The sequence below is a fragment of the Mobula hypostoma genome, chromosome 1 (genome assembly GCF_963921235.1).
Source record: "Mobula hypostoma chromosome 1, sMobHyp1.1, whole genome shotgun sequence".
Lineage (NCBI taxonomy): Eukaryota > Metazoa > Chordata > Chondrichthyes > Myliobatiformes > Myliobatidae > Mobula > Mobula hypostoma.
Window position 1 is genome coordinate 217551478 of NC_086097.1, and position 21543 is coordinate 217573020.

At 41.2% G+C, this 21543-nt stretch overlaps 1 protein-coding gene across 10 annotated transcripts in view; it reads left to right on the forward strand.

The window, feature by feature from the left end:
* Positions 1 to 21070, forward strand: part of sgk3 (serum/glucocorticoid regulated kinase family member 3) — a 118196-nt gene extending 97126 nt beyond the window's left edge. For 9 of the 10 annotated variants that reach the window (XM_063064537.1, XM_063064526.1, XM_063064517.1 and 6 more), the window contains 7 exons: positions 258 to 294; positions 6133 to 6219; positions 13854 to 13934; positions 14020 to 14115; positions 17293 to 17448; positions 19250 to 19339; positions 19437 to 21070. In XM_063064537.1, coding sequence (XP_062920607.1) covers positions 258 to 294; positions 6133 to 6219; positions 13854 to 13934; positions 14020 to 14115; positions 17293 to 17448; positions 19250 to 19339; positions 19437 to 19607 — 718 coding nt within the window. In that variant the 3' untranslated portion in view covers positions 19608 to 21070. The remainder of the gene's footprint in view (positions 1 to 257; positions 295 to 6132; positions 6220 to 13853; positions 13935 to 14019; positions 14116 to 17292; positions 17449 to 19249; positions 19340 to 19436) is intronic. The other variant, XM_063064579.1, reaches the window with a different exon arrangement.
* The last annotated feature ends 473 nt before the right edge of the window (positions 21071 to 21543 follow it).

Consider the following 21543-nt stretch of genomic DNA (forward strand, 5'->3'; position numbering starts at 1 on the left):
CCACCATCTATAGAAATTTGCAAGAGACTTCAGTAACATTCCGAATCTCCTCAACTACTAATGAAGTAGAACCGCTGGCATGCCTTTTTCATGACCACATCAATATGTTGGGCACAGGATATATCCTTTGAGATGTTGACAACCATTTTTGCTTTTGTTACTTTCTTCACTTAATGTGGTGTTAAGTGATCAACTATTTAATTTGATTTTAAAGCCTATGAGAAAAATTGTAATTTTATTTCTTGTTCTTGGAATAGGGATTTGAAACCAGAAAACATCCTTTTAGACTCAAAGGTATGTATGTATGTGAATTCCCTATTGGTTAAATGTGCAATGAAATTTTAGTAATGGGCATATTGTGTAAACTTCAACTTCATTTTTGGTAAATGATAGCAAGTTAGGATGAAATGGGGACAAATGTTAGTTACTATATTTTGATAGGTTTAAAGCTTGTAAACATAGAAACATAGAAGGTCTACAGCACCCACAATGCTGTGCTGAACATGTACTTACTTTAGAAATTACCCATAGCCCTCAATTTTTCTAAGCTCTATGTACCTATCCAGGAGTCTCTTAAAAGACCCTATCATATCTGCCTCCACCACCATTGCCGGCAACCCATTCCACGCACTCACCACTCTCTGCGTAAAAAATAACTTAACTCTGACATCTCCTCTGTACCTACTTCCAAGCACCTTAAAACTGTGCCTTCTCATGTTAGCGATTTCAGCCTTGGGGGAGAAAGCCTCTGACTATACGATCAATGCCTCTCATCATCTTATACACCTCTATCTCGTCACCTCACGTCCTCCATCGCTCCAAGGAGAAAAGGCCAAGTTCTCTCAACCTATAAAGAGGCTTTCAGGAAAGAGAAACAGACTAAAGGGTGTGAAGGTAGTAAGGTAGAAGAGCTACAGTGCGTGTACTTCAATGCAAGAAGCATCAGGAGCAAAGGTGATGAACTGAGAGCTTGGATACATACACGGAATTATGATGTTGTGGCCATTACAGAGACTTGGCTGGCACCAGGGCAGGAATGGATTCTCAATATTCCTGGATTTCAGTGCTTTAAAAGGGATAGAGGGGGGAAGGAAGGATGGCATTACTGGTCAGGGATACTATTACAGCTACAGAAAGAGTGGGTTATGTAGCAGAATCCTCTTTTGAGTCAGTATGGGTAGAAGTCAGGAACAAGAAGGGAGCAGTTACTCTATTGGGAGTATTCTGTAGGTCCCCTGGTAGCAGCAGAGATACCAAGGAGCAGATTGGGAGGCAAATTTTGGAAAGGTGCAAAAGTAACAGGGTTGTTATCATGGGTTACTTTAACTTCCCTAATATTGATTGGCACCTGATTAGTTCCAATGGTTTAGACGGGGCAGAGTTTGTTAAGTGTGTCCAGGACGGATTCCTGTCACAGTATGTTGACAGGCCAACTAGGGGGAATGCCATACTAGATCTAATATCAGGTCACAGATCTCTCAGTGGGTGAGCATCTAGTGGACAGTGACCACGGCTCCCTGGCCTTTAACATTATCATGGAAAAGGATAGAATCAGAGAGGACAGGAAATTTTTTAATTGGGGAAGGGCAAGTTATGAGGCTATAAGGCCAGAACTTGCGGGTGTGAATTGGGATGATGTTTTTGCAGGGAAATATACAATGGACATGTGGTCAGTGTTTAGTGATCTCTTGCAGGATGTTAGGGATAAATTTGTCCCAGTGAGGAAGATAAAGGATGGTAGGGTGAAGGAACCATGGGTGACAAGTAAGATGGAGAATCTAGTCAGGTGGAAGAAGGCAACATACATGAGGTTTAGGAAGCAAGGATCAGATGGGTCTAAAGAGGAATATAGGGTAGCAAGAAAGGAGCTTAAGAAGGGGCTGAGGAGAGCAAGAAGGGGGCATGAGAAGGCCTTGGCAAGTAGAATAAAGGAAAACCCCCAGGCATTCTTCAGTTATGTGAAGAACAAAAGGATGACAGGAGTGAAGGTAGGACCAATTAGAGATAAAGATGGAAAGATGTGCCTGGAGGCTGTGAAAGTGAGCGAGGTCCTCAATGAATACTTTGGTATTCACCAATGAGAGGGAACTTGATGACAGTGAGTACAATATGAGTGAGATTGATGTTCTGGAGCATGTTGATATGAATGGAGAGGAGGTGTTGGAGTTGTTAAAATACATTAGGACAGATAAGTCCCTGGGGCCTGACAGAATATTCCCCAGGCTGCTCCACGAGGCGAAGGAAGAGATTGTTGAGCCTCTGGCTTAGGATCTTTATGTCCTCGTTGTCCATGGGAATGGTATCGGAGGATTGGAGGGAGGCGAATGTTGTCCTCTTGTTCAAAAAAGGTAATAGGGATAGTCTGGGTAATTATAGACCAGTGAGCCTTACGTCTGTGGTGGGAAAAGATTCTTAGAGATAGGATCTATGGGCATTTAGAGAATCATGGTCTGATCAGGGACAGTCAACATGGCTTTGTGAAGGGCAGATCATGTCTAACAAGACTGGTAGAGTTCTTTGAGGAGGTGACCAGGCATATAGATGAGGGTAGTGCAGTGGATGTGATCTACATGGATTTCAGTAAAGCATTTGACAGGGTTCCACATGGTAGACTTATTGAGAAAGTCAGAAAGCATGGGATCCAGGGAAGTTTGGCCGGGTGGATTCAGAATTGGCTTGCCTGCAGAAAGCTGAGGGTCATGGTGGAGGGAGTAGATTCAGATTGGAGGATTGTGACTAGTGGTGTCCCACAAGGATCTGTTCTGGGACCTCTACTTTTCATGATTTTTATTAACGACCTGGATGTGGGGATAGAAGGGTGGGTTGGCAAGTTTGCAGATGACACAAAGGTTGGTGGTGTTGTGGATAGTGTAGGGGATTGTCAAAGATTGCAGAGAGACATTGGTAGGATGCAGAAGTGGGCTGAGAAGTGGCAGATGGAGTTCAGCCCGGAGAAGTGTGAAAGTGTGAGGTGGTACACTTTGGAAGGACAAACTCCAAGGCAGAGTACAAAGTAAATGGCAGGATACTTGGTAGTGTGGAGGAGCAGAGGGATCTCGGGGTACATGTCCACAGATCCCTGAAAGTTGCCTCACAGGTAGATAGGGTAGTTAAGAAAGCTTATGGGGTGTTATCTTTCATAAGTTGAGGGATAGAGTTTAAGAGTCGCGAGGTAATGATGCAGGTCTATAAAACTCTGGTTAGGCCACACTTGGAGTACTGTGTCCAGTTCTGGTCACCTCACTATAAGAAGGATGTGGAAGCAATGGAAAGGGTACAGAGAAGATTTGTCAGGATGCTGCCTGGTTTAGAGAGCGTGGATTATGATCAGAGATTAAAGGAGCTAGGGTTTTACTCTTTGGAGAGAAGGAGAATGAGAGGAGACATGATAGAGGTGTACAAGATATTAAGAGGAATAGATAGAGGACAGCCAGCGCCTCTTTCCCAGGGCACCGCTGCTCAATACAAGAGGACATGGCTTTAAGGTAATGGGTGGGAAGTTCAAGGGAGTTATTAGAGGAAGGTTTTTTTACTCAGAGAGTGGTTGGTGAGTGGAATGCACTGCCTGAGTCAGTGGTGGAGGCAGATACATTAGTGAAATTTAAGAGACTACTAGACAGGTATATGGAGGAATTTAAGGTGGGGGTTATATGGGAGGCAGGGTTTAAGGGTAGGCACAACATTGTGGGCTGAAGGGCCTGGACTGTGCTGTATTATTCTCTGTTCTATGTTCTATCCTCATAAGGCATGCTCCGCAATCCAGGCAACATCCTTGTAAATCTCCTCTGCACCCTTTCTATAGTTCCTACGTCCTTCCTGTAGAGAGATGACCAGATCTGAACACAGTACTCCAAGTGGGGTCTGACCTGTGTCCTATACAGCTGTAACATTACCTCTCGGCTCTTAAACTCAATCCCACGGTTGATGAAGGCCAATATAGTGTATGCCTTCTTAACCACACAGACAACCTGCTCAGCATCATTGAGTGTCCTATGTACTCTGACCCCAAGATCACTCTGATCCTCCACACTGCCAAGATTCTTAACATTAATACTACATTCTGCCATCATATTTGGCCTACCAAAATAAACCACCTCACACTTATCTGGGTTGAATTCCATCTGCCACTTCTCAGCCCAGTTTTACATACTATTAATGTTCCGCTGTAACCTCTGACAGCCCTCCACACTATCCACAACACACCCAAACTTTGTGAAATCAGCCAATTTACTAACTCATCCCTCCACTTCCTCATCCAGGTCACTTATAAAAATCATGAAGAGAAGGGGTCCCAGAACAGATCCCTGAGGCACACCACTGGTGACTGACCTCCATATGACCCGTCTACAACCACTCTTTGCCTTCTGTGGGCAAGCCAGTTCTGGATCCACAAAGCAATGTCCCCTTGAATCCTATGCTCCTTACTTTCTTAATAACTTTTACATGGGGTACCTTGTCAAATGCCTTGCTGAAATCCATACACACTACATCTACTGCTCTACCTTCATCGATGTATTTAGTCAAATCCTCAAAAAAATTCAATCAGGCTCGTAAGGCGCGTCCTGCCTTTCACAATCATATTATGCTTCTCCAAATGTTCGTAAATCCTGCTTTTCAGGATCTTTTCCATCAATTTACCAATGACCGAAATAAGACTCACTGGTCTATAAATTCCTGGGCTTTTTCTACTCCCTTTTTTGAATAAGGGATCAACATCCGTAATCCTCTAATCCCCCGGAACTTCTCTCGTCCTCATTGATGATGCAAAGATCATTGCCAGAGGCTCAGCAATCTTCTCCCTCGCCTCCCAAAGTAGCCTGGGGTATTTCTCGTCCGGTCCCGGTGACTTATCCAGCTTGATGCTTTCCAAAAGCTCTAGCTCATCCTCTTTCTTAATGTCTGTATGTTCAAGCTTTTCAGTCTGCTGTAAGTCAGCCCAACAATTGCCAAGATCCTTTTCCGTAGTGAATACTGAAGCAAAGTATTCATTAACTACATCCGCTCCCTCCCCCGGTTCCATACACACTTTTCCACTTTCACACTTGATTGGTCCTATTCTCTCACGTCTTATCCTCTTGCTCTTCACTTACTTGCAGAATGCTTTTGGGTTTTCCTTAATCCTGCTCGCCAAGGTCTTCTCATGGCCTTTTCTGGCTCATGAGAGCAAGCAGATCTTTTGACTGATGTGCATGTGTTAACTGTTTAATCTGTAGGAATCAAACTAATAAAGTTGCATGATGCCTGAAAACAAACAGTGCGGCATGGTAAGCCCTTTGACAAAGAATAGACGTGCAAAACCAAAATTACAATGAATTACGATGAGTGTTCCTGACTGAGCGAGTGCAAGATCAGCAGGGAAAATCAGTTGGCCTGTAGATTGTGGCAGGACTGAGCATTCTGAAACCGAATAAGCCTTGGTTGGAGAGGTGCTCATATTGGGGACTTGCTTGGACGGGTTTGAGTGATCAGTTAGGGTGAAGATCAAAGGGTTCTGGGATGTGGGACGGGGGGAGAGAGGAAATAGCGTTGGTGGCACTGAATCAGAGAGACCACTTAAGACTTACTGTAGGTACATCAGTGATGTTGGAAATTGAGTAAATGCTAAGGAAACATTAAAGGAGGATCTGCTTGAAAGATCATGTATGTCACCTCTCCTCCAGAAGACCATCTTCTGTATTGGGTCATGGTTCTTTTTTGTGCTCATTTAAAATAATATACAGAATAATTATTCTATGTTACTTCTGATCATATTTATTAAGGTCCATATTATCATTCTTCCATAGATGAGGCATTATTTTAAAAGATGTACGTATGCTTTTAAAACTAAAATTTCATTGCTATTACTGGAATGGTTGGCTACAACGCTACTAAATTGAATTTCAGGAGTTCTAATTGTCCGTATTTTCAACAAAAAAAAATCAAACTGTTCCAGATCATTTTTCTAGAGAAAGAAAATGTTGCAAATATACAGCAGTTGTAAACAGAGGTGTTCGAATGGAAAGAGCCTTCCAGAAAATTGGATAAGTCTCTTGAAATCAAATGTCACTCTGACTTTTCAAAGATGCTGATTGACTTTTTCTGTTTCTGTTTATTTACGGTCATTTATCAGTTTCTGTTTACTTTGTAACTTAGGGGCACATAGCTTTAACTGATTTTGGCCTCTGTAAAGAAGGAATTGCTTCTACTGACACCACATCTACTTTCTGTGGAACACCAGAGGTAATGATCAATTCTTAAAAAGAGTTTATTTTCCTATTTTGCAAGTTACTTTGAAACTTTTTCAACAAGTTTAATGATATGCTTTGTAAAAGAAATGTTTTTCAACATCCTTATTTGATCATCGTCATTTGTAATCAATCTGTTATATTGGTTATAAAAGATGGTCATTGTCCAGGATAAGGATGAGTTATAGATTGCTGGCTTCACTATTATTCCTTTAAATTCAGTTAACATATAATCTAGAAGTGTGTGGTAGTACAACAGAAAAATATTTAACAGCCAGATTGAACCAATTTCAGGATCACACCTACAAACTAACCAGTTTTTAATAGAACAATCTGAGTGAAAGAGGGAAGTATAGTAACAGAATTGAGGATGGGAAGACAATAAAAGAAAGTGGGATTATATATTGGGATGAAAGGCTTGAAAAACAGCACTGAAGGAGGATCCACTATTGCACCAGTGTTTCTCCTGGAGTTGTTCCCTTTTGCTCAATGTCCTTCAGTTGATGATCTTTAGTCTGTTTCTCCCTTTCCCTCCCCATTAACAACTCTAAATTAAGATTTTCATGTTCTATATTCTGAAAAAACTTCTATAATTTTGAGCACCATTTTTTTCATTACTCCCAATGCTGAGTCTTTTAAACTGCAACTTTATTCAGTACATTAGCTTCGTTCTTGGATTGTTTCCACACCTTCACTATTTTTTGTTAAATTCATGGATTTGGTGAACAGTCTCACAGATTAAAGAGCAGTAGCTCTAAATCTGAAACAAGAAAAAATCTGCAGATGCTAGAAATCCTAGCAACAAAATGCTGGAGGAACTCAGCAGGCCAGACAGCATCTATGGAAAAAAGTACAGTTGACGTTTTGGGCTGAGGCACTTCAGCAGGACTGAAGAGAAAAAAGTTCTAGATTTATAATCTTGGGATTTCTTTTGATGCCATTTGCTAGTGAGTATGGAAATAGGAAGATGGGGCAGCTCAATATGTGGATAAAGGAATGGTGGAGAAGGATGGATTTTAGATTTGGACCATAAAGACATAGGAGCAGAATTAGGCTATTCAACTCAGCAAGTCTGCTCTGCCATTCCATCTTGGCTGATTTATCATCCCTCTCAACCCCATTCTCTCTGTAAACTTTGACACGCTGACTAATCAAGAACCTATCAACTTGCTTTAAAAATACTCAGTGATTTGACCTCCACAGCCATCTGTCCATGGCAATGATTTCTGGATCACAGGCCAATTCTGGGGCAGGTAGGACTCGTCCAAGCTCGATGTATTGCATTTGAAACAGAGCAGGTGTTACATCCATGCAGGGAGGTTTGCCAGTGATGGTGGGAAGGATTTAAACTGAGTCATTGGGTGAATGGAGTATAGAGTATGTGCATAGTTGGGAAGGTGTGGGGAGAATGTTATGGTCAGTCCAACATGGAAGAAAAACTTATTTAATAGAGTTGGCAGAGCACATATGACTATGGTAGGGCACATTGGAAGAAGCAATTCTAAATTGCATCTGTCTTAATCCATGAATTCTGACTAGCAAAGAAAGCAAACTTAGAGTTTTGATCATCACGTGTGAATGTGATATTCCTGCTTTGAGAGAGATGTGGTTTGACGAAGTGCTGGACTGAAAACATTCTGGGATACAAGTCTTGATGAAAGGTCAGTGCCCGAAACGTTGACTGTATTCTTTTCCATAGATGTTCCCTGGCCTTCTGAGTTCCTCCAGCATTTTGTATGTGTGTTGCATATAAAACTTTAAGGTATGATGGGAGACTGTAAAAGAGGAGGTGACTTTAAAATATTGATTAAGGAATCTACTACTCCACAAACCTGCCTGTCCAGGTAGACCCATTGTCTCAGCTTGCTCCTGCCCCACCAACCTCATTTCTGCATACCTCGACACTGTTTTATCCCCCCCCCTTGTTCAATCCCTTCCTACCTATGTTCATGACACTTCTCACACTTTGAATTTTTTCAATGATTTTAAGTTCCCTGGCCCCCACCGCTTTATTTTTACCATGGATGTCCAGTCCCTATGTACCTCCATCCCCCACCAGGAGGGTCTCAAAGCTCTCTGCTTCTTTTTGGATTCCAGACCTAACCAGTTCCCCTCTACCACCACTCTCCTCCGTCTAGAGGAATTAGTCCTTACTCTTAATAATTTCTCCTTTGGCTCCTCCCACTTACTCTAAACTAAAGGTGTAGCCATGGGCAGCCGTATGAGTCCCAGCTATGCCTGCCTTTTTGTTGGCTTTGTGGAACAATCCATGTTCCAAGCCTATACTGGTATCTGTCCCCCACTTTTCCTTTGCTACATCGACGACTGCATTGGCGCTGCTTCCTAAACGCATGCTGAGCTCGTTGACTTCATTAACATTGCCTCCAACTTTCACCCTGCCCTCAAGTTTACCTGGTCCATTTCCTTTTTTTTTAATTTTATTTTTATTTGGATAAGGAGTTCACAATTATCATGTACTTTTTTCACACATATAACCTTTTCCATTTTTTTATATGTATAAAACTACAATTATTTATACATTCTTAAGTACACATTGAGATGATATAAAAGCAAAATAAACATTTAAATAGATAATTATGTACTGTGGTAAATCTAACCTATTAGGCTAAGTAATGAAATTAGTTGTTAAGAAAAATGGTAATAATAGTTTCCATACAACCCTTCCGGACCATTTCCACTGGTCCAAAATGTTGCATACAAGCCTATACCTGGTCCATTTCCAACACCTCCCTCCCCTTTCTTGATCTTTCTGTCTCCATCTCTGTAGACAGCTTATCTACTGATGTCTACTATAAGCCTACGGACTCTCACAGCTACCTGGACTATTCCTCTTCCCACCCTGCCTCTTGCAAAAATACCATCCCCTTCTCACAATTCCTCTGTCTCTGCCGCATCTGCTCTCAGGATGAGGCTTTTCATTCCAGGATGAAGGAGATGTCCTTTTTTAGAGAAAGGGGCTTCCCTTCCTCCACCATCAACTCTGCTCTCAAATCCATCTCTCCCATTTCACACCCATCTGCTCTCACCCCATCCTCCAGTCACCCCACTAGGAATAGGGTTCCCCTTGTCCTCACCTACCACCCCACCAGCCTCCAGGTCCAGCATATACTTCCGCCACCTCCAACGGGATCCCACCACTAAGCACATCTTTCCCTCCCTCCCCCCCTTTCTGCTTTCCGCGGGGATTGCTCCCTATGCGACTCCCTTGTTCATTCGTCCCCCCCATCCCTCCCCACCGATCTCCCTCCCGGCACTTATCTTTGTAAACGGAACAAGTGCTACACATGCCCTTACACTTCCTCCCTCACCACCATTCAGGGGCCAGACAGTCCTTACAGGTGAGGTGACACTTCACCTGTGAGTCGGCTGGGGTGATATACTGCATCCAGTGCTCCCGATGCGGTCTTCTATATATTGGCAAGACCCAACGCAGGCTGGGAGACTGTTTCGCTGAACACCTACGCTCTGTCTGACAGAGAAAGCAGGATCTTCCAGTGGCCACACATTTTAATTCCACGTCCCATTCTGATATGTCTATCCACGGCCTCCTCTACTGTCAAGATGAAGCCACACTTAGGTTGGAGGAACAACACCTTGTATTCCGTTTGGGTAGCCTCCAACCTGATGGCATGAACATTGACTTCTCTAACTTCGGTTAATGCCCCACCTCCCCTCCGTACCCCATCCCTTATTTATTTATTTATTTACCTACCTACCTACCCTTTTTTTCTCTCTTTTTTTTCTCCCTCTGTCCCTCTCAGTGTAATTCCTTGCCCATCCTCTGGGCTCCCCCCCCCCTTCTTTCTCCCTAGGCCTCCCATCCCTGACAAAGGGTCTCGGCCTGAAACATCGACTGTACCTCTTCCTAGAGATGCTGCCTGGCCTGCTGTGTTCACCAGCAACTTTGATGTGTGTTGCTTGAATTTCCAGCATCTGCAGAATTCCTGTTGTTATCATCTCCCTTCTCCAGCTTTGTATCCCCTTTGCCAATTAACTTTCCAGCTCTTAGCTCCATCCCTCCCCCTCCTGTCTTCTCCTATCATTTCGGATCACCCCTCCCCCTCCCCCTCCCGCTTTCAAATCTCTTACTATCTCTTCTTTCAGTTAGTCCTGATGAAGGTTCTCAGCCCGAAACGTCGACTGTACCTCTTCCTATAGATGCTGCCTGGCCTGCTGCGTTCACCAGCATTTTTTGTGTGTGTTACTGTTAGAATGAGATGGGTTTTCTGAGATGGCTTTTCAAATAAGATCATCTGGGTAACCTTAGGAGCAAAACCAAATGAACAGTTTGCTGCGGATGTACTACAGGTCTCCTAGTCTATAGGAGATGGAGGAGTGGAAGTGACAGGTGCAAGCATAATAAGGTTATAGTGATTAAGATTTCAATTTCCTTAATATTAGCAGGGATCCCTATGGTGTGAAAGGTATACGGTGGAGGAAATGTTCAAGTGCATCCAGGAAAGCTTTTTGATAAATAGCTCCACTAGAAAAGGATCAGTACATGATATAATTTTAGACAATATCACAGGTCAGATGGTTGAAATGTTTTGGGGGATAGTGACCGTAAATTCCAAGATAATCGTGGAAAAGGATAAGGATATACAGAAATCCTGAATTTGGAAAGGGCCTATTTAAATATCATATGACAGGATTTGGCTAAAGTAGAGTGGAAGCATTTAATTGTTGGTAGGTCCAAAGATAATGAGAGAGTAAGAGAGTGTGACAGAGCACAAATGCTGGAATCTGAGACAAAGGAAGGAAGACAATTCTACAATAACTCAGCAGATCAAGCAGAATCTGTGGAGGCAAAAGTAAGTTGATGTTTTGGGTTGAGATGCTGCATCAGGCTGAGAAGGGATAAGACAGTTTTTTAGTATATGGCACAATAAGTGGGTGGGTGAAATAGATGCTAATAGGTGATAGAGAGGGGATGATGGGCAGATGGGACCAGGTGGGGAGAGGGGATAGGAAAAGTGAGTAAATAGAGAAGAAAACTAGGCAGACAGCTGAGTGTATGTGGAGGAGAGTAACACACACAAAAAATGCTGGTGAACGCAGCAGGCCAGGCAGCATCTATAGGAAGAGGTACAGTCGACGTTTCGGGCTGAGAACCTTCATCAGGACTAACTGAAAGAAGAGATAGTAAGAGATTCAGTATGTGGGTTTACTGAAATTAGATGTTTATACCATTGCGTCATGCCTCCTCTTGAGAAGAGATGTGGCAGAGATAGAAAAAAGAGATGGCATTCTTCCAGGAGGCCAGATGGAAAGAGGTATTGTCAAGGGTGGATAAATCTCCTGGACCTGATGAAATGCACCCTTGGGTTCTGAAGGAAGTAGCTGGAGAGATTGTGGAGGCTAACAATGATCTTTCAAGAATCGATAGATTCTGACATTGTACCGGTTGACTGGAAAATTGCAAATGTTACTCTGCTATTTAAGAAGGGTGGGAGGCAGCAGAAAGGAAACTGTAGACCTGTTAGCCTGATGTCAGTGGTTGGAAAGTTGTTGGAATCGATTGATGAGATTATGGAATACCTGGAGGCACATGACAAGATAGGCCAAAGCCAGCATGGTTTCCTGAAAGGAAAATCCTTCCTGACTAACCTACTGCAATTCTTGAGGAAATTATAAGCAGGGTAGACAAAGGAGACGCAGTAGATGTGGTGTACTTGGATTTTCAGAAGGCCTTTGACAAGGTGCCACACAGGAGGCTGCTTAGCAAGATAAGAGCCCATGGAATTACAGGGAAGTTACTAGCATGGGTGGAGCATTGGTTGATCGGCAGAAAGCAGAGAGTGGGAATAAAGGGATCCTATTCTGGCTGGAATTCCCCAGGGGTCGGTGTTGGGACCGCTGCTTTTTATGATGTATGTCAATGATTTGGACTATGAGATTAATGGATCTATGCCTAAATTTGCCGATGATACAAAGACAGGTGAAGCAGCGGGTAGTGTTGAGGAAACAGAGAGACTTAGATAGTTTAGGGGAATGGGCAAAGAAGTGGCAAATGAAATACAATGTTGGAAAATATATAGTCATGCACTTTGGTGGAAGAAATAAATGGACAGACTATTATTTAGATTGAGAGAGAATTCAAAATGCAGAGATGAAAAGGGACCTGGGAGTCCTTGTGCAGGATACCCTAAATTTTAACCACCAGGTTGAGTCAGTGGTGAAGAAGGCAAATGCAATGTTGGCATTCATTTCTAGAGGTATAGAATATAAGAGCAGTGATGTGATATTGAGGCTCTGTAAGGCAATCGTAAGACCACACTTGGAGTATTGTGTGTGATTTCGGGCTCCTTATTTTGGAAAGGATGTGCTCACATTGGAGAGGGTTCAGAGAAGATTCATGAGAATGATTCCAGGAATGAAGGGTTACCATATGAGGAACGTTTGGCATCTCTTGGGCTGTATACCCCGGAGTTCAGGAGAATGAGGGGGGATCTCAAAGAAACATTCCGAATGTTGGAAGGCTTGAACAGATTAGATATGGCAACGTTATTTCCCATGGTAGGGGAGTCTAGGATAAAAGGGCACAACTTCAGGATTAAAGGACGTCCATTTAGAACAGAGATGCGGAGAAATTACTTTAGTCAGAGGGTGGTAGATCTGTGGAATTTGTTGTCACGAGCGGCTGTGGAGGCCAAGTCATTGGGCGCATTTAAGGCAGAGATAGATAGGTTCTTGATTAGCCAGGGCATCAAAAGGTATGGGGAGAAGGCAGGGGAGTTGGGATGACTGGAAGAATTGGATCAGCTATGATTGAATGGCGGAGCAGACTCAATGGGCTGAATGGCCTACTTCTGCTCTTATATCTTATGATCTTATAGGTAGCTGTGGGAGTTGGTGGGCTTATAAAATATGCCAGTGCCAAATCTGTCTCCTGAAATGGAGGAGAGATCTTTATCAGAAGGAGGCCTTTTGAAGAGACTTTGAACCAAGTCCCTTTTAGCCTCTTTCAAGGACATAGAATATTCCATGGCATCGTGAGGGAGCAGAGCATGTCCTGGCTACTGGACAATCAAGTGGTATATTTTTTACATATAAATTAGTTTTAATTGGCACATTTGTTTTTTGTGTGTACATATTGACTGTTGTATTCCTAAAATATCTTGGAGCATTTTGGGACATTCTAGGTGGGGTGTGAAGTGTGCTAAATGAATGTTTTTTGGTGTGAAATCTGTACTCCTAAACACTCATAAATATTGTGCTAGTGGAGTCCAATTTCTAATGGACGTTTGTTGTCCTGAAGTTTTACTAAATGGTAAAATGCTAGTTTCAAAGTAGTTAAGATCCTACTGAGTGTATGGGGGAAAAATACACACTCTTAAAATTTACAGATTATAAGATACAAATGAATTTAGGTAAAGAAGGAAGTCAGCAATAAACCTGTTGATAAGTTGACTTTACTGTGGCATGCATTTATTTCCCTCTATAAATGAGCATAATCTGATTAAACATTCACTTTGCAAACTATTTATTGTACAATTTGGAGCTAACCTAACTATTTAATTGGGATGCTTCAGTCAGATTGTATACCTTGTTTTCTTTAGGTTATTGAAATATTGATTAGTTCAGCACATCATCCATTTCTCTTTCCAGAAAGTTGGAGCAGAATCTGCCAGATGCTCAGTCCATCCCAAAAACAAATTGAGTGCTGAAGCAGAAAAAGGCATTAACTATGTAATCAAACAAACCCACCATAAATACAATTCAAGAAAAGGTTACTGGATTCTAGGCAATTATTTTTTTTACTTTTTTTTTCCAGTACCTTGCACCCGAAGTGCTCAGAAAGCAACCTTATGATAATACAGTAGACTGGTGGTGTCTTGGCTCTGTTCTGTTTGAAATGTTGTATGGTTTGGTATGTATTCTCATTTTCTCATTTGAAACCCATTATATTTTTAGTAAACCATTTTGTTTTTGAATTAAATAGAAATAACCTATTTGTTCCAGACTAAACAGCATTTTGAATTATAGTTTAACGCTACTGAACTTTTCAGTGGGTTTCAGTCATTGCATGCAGTTGTTTGTTGGTGAGGCAGGGTGAGGTTTAAAAAGAGCTTGGGACCTTTGGGAGCTTCTCGGCAGCTTCAATTATCACAATCTCCTAGGCACTCAGCAGGGGCCAATAAGAAGAAGCGAGGTATAAGCAGGGCAGCCATTGTTGGAGCGGTCAGGCTTTGTCTCAAAGTGAGAATAGGCGCAGGTTAGAACTTAAAACTTGAGAAATGGGAGGAATAACAAGCATAGCCAGGGTGATAGTTAAGGTAATAGACGCTCCTCTGGGAAGATCTGGGAAGATGTGGGAATCCAGGATACCTAGCAGTCTCCCTGATGACTACATCTGCAGGAAGTGCACCCAACTTCAGCTCCTGACTGACAAGGTCAAGGAACTGGAGCTGAAGCTAGATGTACTCAGGACCAAACCGGAGGCTAAAAACCCCAGAGCTGGGACTTTTACTGAGGTGGTCACACAAACAGTTCAGGTTTCAGGTGGTAGATGGATGACCACCAGGAGAAGTAAGTGGAGAAAGCAGTCAGTGCAGAATTGTCCTATGGCCATTCCCCTCAGCAACAAATATATCCTTTCGATTTATAAGAATATAAGAAATAAGAGTAGGAGTAGGCCATCTAGCCCATCGAGCCTGCTCTACCATTCAGTAAGATCATGGCTTATCTGGCCATGAACTCATCTCCACATACCTGCCTTTTCTCCATAACCCTTAATTCCCCTACTATGCAGAAATCTATTCAACCTTGTTTTAAATATATTTACTGATGTAGCCTCCACTGCTTTATTGGGCAGAGAATTCTACAAATTCACTACTGTCTGGGAAAAGCAGTTTCTCTTCATCTCCGTCCTAAATCATCCTTCCTCCGAATCTTGAGGCTATGCCCCCTAGTTCTAGTCTTACCTACCAGTGGAAACAACTTTCCTGCCTCTGTCGTGTCTATCCCTTTCATAATGTTATATGTTTCCATATGATCTCTAATTTTTCTGCATTCCAGCGTGTACAGTCCCAGACAACTCAATCTCTTCTCAATAGTCTAACCCCCTCATTTCTGGAATCAACCTGGTGAGCTGCCTCTACACCGCCTCCAGAGCCAGTATATCCTTCCTCAAATAAGGAGACCAGAACTGCATGCAGTACTCCAAGTGCAGCCTCACTAGTAGTACCCTGTACAGTTGCAGCTTTACCTTCCTGCTCTTAAATTCAGTCCCCCTGACAATGAAGGCCAACATCCCATTTGATAAGCCGGCCTTCTTGATAACCTGATGCACCTGCTAACCAACCTTTTGTGATTCATGCACAAGCACTCCCAAGTCCCTGTGCACAGCAGCATGCTGCAATTTTTTATCATTTAAGTAATAATCTGCTCTTTCATTTTCCCTTCCAAAGTAGATGACCTCGCATTGTACTCTATCTGCCAGCTCCTTGCCCACTCACTTAACCTGTCTATATCTCTCTGCAGACTCTCCGTATCTTCTGCATGATTTACTTTTCCACTCAATTTAGTATCATCAACAAACTTAGTTACACTACACTTGGTCCCCTCTTCCAGATCGTTAATGTGTATCAAGAACAGTTGCAGGCCCAGCATCGACCCCTGCGGCACACCACTCACCACTGTTTGCCAACCAGAGTATCACCCATGTATCCCAGGTCTCTGCTTTCTATTAGTTAACCCATCCTCTATCCATGCTAATACATCACCCCCAACTCTATGCATCCTTATCTTATGGGTAAGTCTTTTATCCAGCACCTAATCAAACACCTTCTGGAAATCCAATTAAATAATGTCCATCTGTTTTCCCCCATCCGCTGTGCTTGTTATATCCTCAAAGAACTCGAGTAAGTTTGTCAAACAGGACCTGACATTGCTGAATCCGTGCTGCATCTGCCTGATGGATCCATTTCTTTCCAGACGCCTCGCTATTTCTTCCTTAATAACTTCAAGCATTTTCCCAACTACAGATGTTAAACTAACTGGCCTATAGTTACCCACCTTTTGCCTACATCCTTTTTTGAACAGTGGCATGACATTTGAGTCTCCCAATCTGCCGTTCAGAGTCCAGCAAATTTTGGTAAATTTCACCAAAGCCTCTTCTATAACTTCTGCCATCAGTACCCTGGGATGCATTCCATCAGGGCCAGAGGACTTACCTATCTTCAGGCCCACAAGTTTGCTCAGCACTACCTCTTCAGTGACAGCTATTGTATCGAGGTCCTCACCTCCCATCGCATCCACAATATGCTCTTTGGCATATTAAACATGCCCTCCACCATGAAGACCAACACAAAATAGTCATTCAAACCTCCTGTCATTTCCTTGTTACCCAATATCAATTCCCCTTTCTCATCCTCCAAGGGACTTACGTTCACTTTAGCCACCCTGTTATGCTTTATATAATTATAAAAACATTTACTATCTGTTTTTATATTTTGTGCTAGTTTATTTTCATAATCTAGCTTCCCTTTTTTATTGCTCATTTTATGGTTCTTTGTTGCCTTGTAAAGTCTTCCCAATCTTCCAGTTTCCTCCTACTCTTGGCGACTTTGTACACACGAGCTTTTAGTTTGATGCCTTCATGTATTTCCTTAGTTATCCAAGGCTCCCTACTGTTATTGTCCTTGCTTTTAACTGGAATATACTTTTGTTGAGCACCATGAAAAATCTCTTTGAAAGTCTTACACTGTTCCTCAACTGTCCCACCTTATAACCTGTGTTCCCAGTCTACATTAGCCAAATCCTCCCTCATCCCATTGTAGTCTCCATTGTTTAGGCATAATACACTGTCCACTGACAGGCCCTGTTCACCTTTTAAAACTGGTGTGTGAAATCTACAAGGAACTGTCTCCAACTCACTCCACGATTTCCCACTGCAAGAGCTTGAAAAGGGGATTCCTAAAAGTAGATCCAAATGCTTTAATGCTTGTATGTACTGTTTACAGCCCAGAGAGTGTTCAACTGTTGACAGAAGAAAATGATCAAAAAAGAAACCATTTCAGCAAAACCAGTACTTTTATTTTTGCAGCCTCCCTTCTACAGTCGTGATACTGTAGAGATGTACGAATACATCCTTCACAAGCCACTGCAATTAAGACCAGGAACAAGCAATGAAGCATGTTCTATCCTGGAAGGGCTACTTGAAAAGGAGAGCCAGAGAAGATTAGGAGCAAAAGAAGATTTTGTAAGACTTTCTTTCAGAACCTTAAAATCTTGCACCATTTATTTATTTTACAGTCATACATGCCACTTAACTTCATTTCACTTTGTATCACAACAGAAACATTTTTTGTCTTCCCAGAAGCCCTAGAATCCTTTTTTATGGACTGGCTATGTGAATGTCATGGGGTCAAACCCTACTTTACAGATTTGGCCTCAACTTTACAACAGATGGAGTGAAGTATTAAATACATTCAAAGCTTGTCAGTTTCTTTATTCTAATAAATACTTGCAAAAAAAATATTATTAGCTCACAGGCTATAATTAGAATTTTATTTATTATTCAAAACTAGCACTATTGCAGTTTATTTTTTTCTTGTCCATTCTGGAATATTTGGCTTGGTTCTTCAATGCTATTTGAATGTACGTCACTTGATTTTTATTTCTTCAGATAATTTCACAATTTTTGAAGTTAAGTGCATTAAGACCGTTGGCTACATTACTCATTTAATATCTTCTTATCTATTTAAACACACTCATGGAACCTTCAGCATCTGTCTGAACAAGTAGGGGAGCAAAACAGTCCTTATATCTTATCCAAAACATTATTAGTTTAGAATTTGCATGTATTAAGACTTAGTACCATTACTTAACTGACAGCAGCTTCTGGGGCATACAAATGCACAGTCAAATGTTGAAATCTCCCAAGCAATGCTGTTTTATAGTCAGTGAATTGATAAAAACCTTAAGTGTTTGCAAATTCTTCTTCCAAACACCCTGAAAATATGACACTTTGTTTGAAGTTTTTAATGGTGTGCCTTTTAACCTTTGACCTTTCAAAAAAAGGTACAGTAGTGTGATTTCATCTTTGATGGATGTTGTATACTTATTTCATACTCTTAATATTTAAAAAGTAGTTAAAATATACTTTTTGTATTTTCATTTGCTGTCCAGGACAATTCTTAATTGTCAGTAACTGCTCAGTGAGTTTGATGATACCAGAAATCCTCTTAAACTGACACCTGACAGCAAGTGAACATTGAAAAAAAGGAAATCCGCACAACAAAAGTTAACAGATCTTTCCAGTCAGCGCTCTCCATGTCAAATGCTGTCCCTTTGCCACTGATTGCAGTAAAGAGGCCAACTTACTTTAAGACTGCATTCCCATTAAACTGCTGAAATAATGGACTTAACTACACATATAGATCTTCAACTTCCACTTGAATCCAAAACATTCTGATTTGCACCTTTTGAGCACCTACAGTATTTTAGGTGCTAATTTTTCTCTCCTACTCCCTTTGATTAAAAAATACCCAAGTCAACTCTCAGGCTTGTTTTCTACCAGTTGAAGGAGAAAAGATCTCAAAATTCAAAATAGCCAAGTAACAGAATTTATACTTTTCTAGTGGTTCAGTAAATGCCTTTTATATGTTTGTTCATTTGTTATATGCCTTTGGGTGATTATGATACTTCCATGACCATGATTGTTCTTGGCAAATTTTTCTACAGAAGTGGTTTGCCTTCTTCTGGGCAGTGTCTTTACGAGACGGGTGACCTCAGCCATTATCAGTACTCTTCAGGGATTGGCTGCCTGGCATCAATGGTCACATAACCAGGACTTGTGATATGCACCAGCTGCTCATACGACCCTCCACCACCAGCTCCCGTGGTTTCACGTGACCCTGATCGGGTGGGGGGGAGGAGTGGCTAAACAGGTGCTAGCAGAAAGAAGGTGCACCTTACAACTCTGCCATCCACACCCTTTTATATGAAGCTGTTTAAATTGCTGCTGCATATTAATTTATTGTGTGGGTTCTCATTTACAGGCTGAAATCAAATGCCATCCCTTTTTTGATGTTATTAACTGGGAAGAGTTAGATCGGAAGGAAATAGCTCCACCATTTAATCCTAGTGTGGTATGTAACTAATTAGATTAAAATCTAATGTAAGTGCAACATATCTGAATGTCATAACTGTTTTGAGGATGTGACAACACTAGCATTTGTGTTTCAGGCTGGTCCTGAAGACCTGCAAAATTTTGATCCAGAATTTACGGAAGAACAAGTTCCACACTCCATCTGTCATTCTCCTGACCGCTCCATAGTCAATGCCAGTGTTTTAGAAGCTGATGATGCCTTTATTGGCTTTTCTTATGCCCCACCTATTGAAGATTCATTTTTATGAAGGTCATCTTCTATAGGAAACTGAACACAACACAAAATGAAAATACCTTCATAAGGATACATGTGGACTTTTGATTTTACACCATAACCATCTGCATGTCTTAAATAAAGCTAGTAGCAATTCAGTGAATTTTGGACCTCTAAACTACTATATACTGTACATTCCTTGTGCAACTTTCAAGTGATAGAATATTTACTTCACCATTTTCAAGTCTGAAGATTCCAAAGTGTTGCATTTTTAACAATTGCTTATTATTTGCTTTCCCTCCCCCCTCACCCCCCCCCACCGATTTTGTTGAAATACTGATGAAGTGCTCTACGTTATATCTTTTAAATATCATAGGCACAATTAATCAGTGTTGGTAATTAAGGCTGGATTAATGTGTGCTGTGATGGTTCTCTTGAGCTGATATATTGTGACTGGCAAATTGCAGTTTACAGACATATTTTCACTTGTCATACGGTAATTTGTCATATTTAGATTCTGGTCAAAATTTTTATCAGTTCACTTGAAGATTCACTTGAATTGTCACTCAGTAAAAAATTGAATTTATGGCGTAGACTTTACTTGAAAATGGAGAAAAAATCATGACCTCGCAGGTTAGATACATGAAAATGTTTTACAAGTTATTTAATGTGAACTGGGCACCATCTACTAAACATTACTTTGGTTTTACTAAAATAAACTGGAAATGTACATAACAGAAAAATCTCTATCTGAATAAGATGAAACTGTACTTTTATATTATAACATATTTAACCGGTGCAGCGTGCTTGAGGTGGATGTAAACTGATACAGTAAAGCAATTAAATAGCACATATTTAAAATATATTCTCAATAGTTTTTATTGATAATATTTTTTACATTTAGTTTTAAAAGGATGATGCAAGGATAATATGAATGCAAGTGTTAATTTAAAATTCAAATGCATTGTTTTTTAACACATTGGTAAAATTTGGCGTGCATGGAATCACATCTGATACTTAACGTTTTGATCCATTATTCTGCCAAATTAATGAAAGACTTGTAGACCAGTTGCAACAAACCCTTCATGAGGAAATAAGCAGATGCTGGAAATCCAAAGCAAAACACAGAAAATGCTGGAGGAACTCAGCAGGCCAGGCAGTATCCATTAAAGAGTAGACAGTCGACATTTTGGGCCAAGACCCTTATCAGGACTCCAACCAGTTCATTTAGCAGGTAGAGAACATAGTTAAGTGATTTTTTTCCCCCAATATTTTCTACATTACTTATGTTGTTCCAGAACCCACACTGCATCCAGGCTATCCTCTATTTGTTCCATATGTATTCTGTATGTAGAATAATCATCATGTGAACTGTAAGCAATAAGCCATTTTTATAAAATAATCTATACTTTCCTCTTTTTGTATTCTGATAACAGATAAAATTGTTCAGAAAACTCTTTCTGGTAACTTGGAGTCTATGACTGTAGTAATGGAGGAAAATTATTCAGGAGAAATTGATGGTGAAATGCCTGCCATTTGCTAATGTTTAAGAGGTTTAGAGCTTGTTTTAAGATATTTTAATTTATTCCGTATAAATGAAACATCATCTTCAACATTGAAGGGAGAAGCTCTTAATTATATACTCAGTGGCCATTTTATTGTGTACACCAGCACACCTCCAGTGAGTGGCAGTTCTGGGGGTAAAAACGCCTTGTTAATGAGAGGGGTCAGAGAAGAATGGCCAGACTGGTTCAAGCTGATAGGAAGATGCTGGTAACTCAAAACAACTACTCATTACAACAGTGGTCTGCAGAAGAGCATCTCTGAATGCACAACACATTGAGTCTGAAGTGGATGGGCCACAGCAGCAGAAGACCACACCAGGTTCTCCACCTGTCAGCTAAGAACAGGAAACTGAGGCTACAGTGGGTGTAGGCTCACCAAAACTGGACAGCTGAAGATTGGAAAAA